At 37.6% G+C, this 3,177-nt stretch overlaps 1 protein-coding gene across 1 annotated transcript in view; it reads left to right on the top strand.

Moving 5' to 3' along the window:
- lamb2 (laminin, beta 2 (laminin S)) overlaps positions 1-3,177 on the top strand; it is a 48,458-nt gene that overhangs the window by 33,327 nt on the left and 11,954 nt on the right. The window contains exons 17-21 of the mRNA XM_016518021.1: positions 519-648; positions 744-936; positions 1,031-1,174; positions 1,701-1,932; positions 2,118-2,281. Coding sequence (XP_016373507.1) covers positions 519-648; positions 744-936; positions 1,031-1,174; positions 1,701-1,932; positions 2,118-2,281 — 863 coding nt within the window. The remainder of the gene's footprint in view (positions 1-518; positions 649-743; positions 937-1,030; positions 1,175-1,700; positions 1,933-2,117; positions 2,282-3,177) is intronic.

The raw sequence follows: 3,177 nt of genomic DNA on the forward strand, positions 1-3,177 counted from the left end.
ATTCTCATGTTGTTCTTTTGTAGAACACAATAAAAGATATTTTGAAGAATGTCCAACTGTTTTTGCCCATGTAATGAAAGTCAGTGGGGTCCAAAACAACATAAGGCCTCATTGACCTTCATTACATAAACAAAAAACACTGAGACATTTTTCAAAATGTCTTTTTTTCCCCGAAAAAGAAATAAAGTCATACAAGTTTGGAATGTCATTAGGGTGAGAAATGTATGCACTTAAATTTTTTGGTGGACTATCCCTTTAAGCAAAACAAGTAATGTTTTCCTTCTCTTGTATTCCAAAATCTTCTCAGTTTTGCTTATAATACAGATTTGATCGCTTATTTTTTGTTTTCTTTTGTTTTTATTGTTGTTGTTTGTTTTTTTGCTTTAATATTTTTGTTTTATTTCTTTTGTTTTTATTGTTGCTTTTTATTTGTTTTGTTTGTTGTTTTTTGTTGTCATTTGTTTTTGTTGTTGCTGTTTCTTGCTTTTTTGTTTATCCTTTCTTTCTTTCTGATGCAGGTTTGTGGTTCTGCCTCAGCCGGTGTGTTTGGAGAGAGGAGTGAGTTACAAACTGCGTGTGGAGTTCATCCGTTATGCTGACAGGAACAGCATAATTTCCTTGACTAATGCCTTTGTACTTGTTGACTCTGTAAGCATCAATCTGTGATTTTATTTAGCTCTTATGAGGTCTTCTTCATGTTCTGTCTAATTTTGACTTGTTCTTTCATCTCTTCACCTCCTCAGATTGCCCTTCTCCCTCGTTACTCTTCTCTAGAGATGTTTACTGCGGGAGACCCCGCCTCCGTCACACGGAAGCAGAGCTATGAGCGATACCGCTACCACGAGACTGCCAAGAGTGTGTCCCGTCCACAGATGAGTGAAGTGTGTGCTAAACTCATCACCAGCATGTCTGCACTTATTAACGACGGCACGCTGCGTGAGTGTCAGCAGAGAATGTAGGGTCTGAGATGGGAATATTGGGGTTTTTACTTGTTTATGTTGTTATTAACACAAGAACATTGATCCCACAGCTTGTGAGTGCGATCCTCAGGGTTCGCTCAGCTCTGAGTGTGATGTCCGTGGGGGTCAGTGCCGCTGCAGGCCCAACGTATCAGGCCGGCGCTGTGATAAATGTGCACCAGGAGCTTACGGCTTTGGCCCTTCCGTATGCAAACGTATGACAAATATTTTCCCTGCTGTGGTACATGAGTAACATTTTGATAAAATTCCTTTTTGTTTGTTCTTCTTTGTGTTTTTCCCCTTTGTTTCTTTTCTTATTAGTTTTTTATTCTTTTTTTTTCCTTTTTCTTTTTCTTTTGTTTGTATTTGTTTTTCTTTTACTGTTTTCCTTTTTTATTTCTTTGTTTTTTGTTTGTTTTTCTCTCTTTTGTTTTCGCTGCTTCTTTTTTGTTTGTTTTAATATTTTGGGGGTTTTCTGTTTCATTTTATTTGTTTTTGTTTCTTTCTTTCTTTAACTTTTTCATTTTTCTTTTGTTTTTATTGTTGCTGTTGTTGTTTTATTGTTGTTATTGTTTGATTTGTTATTGTTTTATTTGTTTTCTTCTTTTTATGTTTTTCTTTCTTTATATTTGTTATATATATATATATATATATATATATATTTTTTTCTTTCTTTCTTTCTTTCTTTCTTTCTTTCTTTCATCTGTACATTCATTTATTGCTTTCTGTCTTCATCTATAGTTTGTGAATGTAGTTTGGAGGGCTCCCAGAGCCGATTCTGTGACCAGTACTCAGGACAGTGTCTATGCCGGGCTGGTGCATTTGGTCAGCGCTGTGATGGTTGTCAGGCTGGACACTGGGGCTTCCCAAACTGCAGGCCGTGTGAATGTAACGGACATGCTGACGAGTGCCACCAGAGGACTGGAGCCTGTATCAACTGTAGAAGCAATACAGCCGGGGACAAATGTGACAGGTACAAGGAAAAAACAGACATTATTGACATTTTAAGCTGTATGGTTAAACTGATCATTATTATCATTAGAGGACACTTAAAGATATTTGAGAATATTTTAAAGCTTGCAGGCACACAGTGAAAAGGGTTGATTTTTCTTGAATGTTTCTCTGTCTAACGAATGTAATAAATACCTCTTGCCACAGGTGTGCTAATGGTTACTATGGAAACCCGACACTTGGTTTAGGGAGTCAGTGTCGGCCCTGCCCCTGTCCTGAGGGCCCCGACAGCGGCCGTCACTTTGCTGCCTCTTGTTACCAAGACAACCGCAACCAACAGGTGGTCTGCAACTGCAACCAGGGTTACACAGGTATTTTTAACCTGTTTATTTTTAAACAGAATTTTCTTTCCTTCCACAGTTAGATGGATTAAAATGAATTAAGATGAGGTCTGGGTCATGTGCAGTTGCATTTCTTACATGCATGCAATGGGTTAATGTACTTCTTGTATGACATCCCAAATTAATAAGTGCTTTAATTGGGCTTTATATTGCCATTTAACACCCTGAGTCCATCTGCATCTGGATAGGATGCAGAAAATGCCATAATCAGAGATAAAGGCCACTGTCACTCTGATCAGACAGTGCAGTGATCATGTGTGTTATCTCCTGTCCCCTCCTCAACTGGACACAGGGATTGTAAAGCGCTCTGCAGGGGCAGTCCTCAAGCGTGAGTAACCATGGAGACCCACCCCACCTCTGCTGCCCGACCTCCATCACCCCTCCCGTCCCATCCCTCCCTAGCGCATGGCTCATGCACTTCACACCTTGCATGTACATTTGCAGAACCCTGTGAAACTGCACCAAGTGCAGTCGTATGTAACTGAGCAGTGTTGGGGAGTAACTAATTAAATGTAGCTACTACTTGTTTTTTAAAACTAAGCTTTTCTAGCGCTTATTTTTACAGCTGAGCGAAATTAAATAGTAATAATTAAACGATAACTTAAATGGTCTTCTCTCTCTCATATTAAGCATTGGGAAGTCCAGTTTATTCAAATGCAGAGTCTTAAATAATAAATATACTATAAATATACTAATATACTATATTATACTATTTATTACAATCATTTTATAAAATACTATTTATTATTCTATTTTAGTTCTAGTTTTCAAATTTTACATATGGTGTTTAATGCAATTTGGTGTTTTTAAATTGATATTCAAATACTATTCAATTCTGTCACTTTAAAGGGGTAGTTCACCCAAAA

Source organism: Sinocyclocheilus rhinocerous, unplaced genomic scaffold (assembly GCF_001515625.1).
Source record: "Sinocyclocheilus rhinocerous isolate Xijiao unplaced genomic scaffold, SAMN03320098_v1.1 scaffold418, whole genome shotgun sequence".
NCBI classification, from domain to species: domain Eukaryota; kingdom Metazoa; phylum Chordata; class Actinopteri; order Cypriniformes; family Cyprinidae; genus Sinocyclocheilus; species Sinocyclocheilus rhinocerous.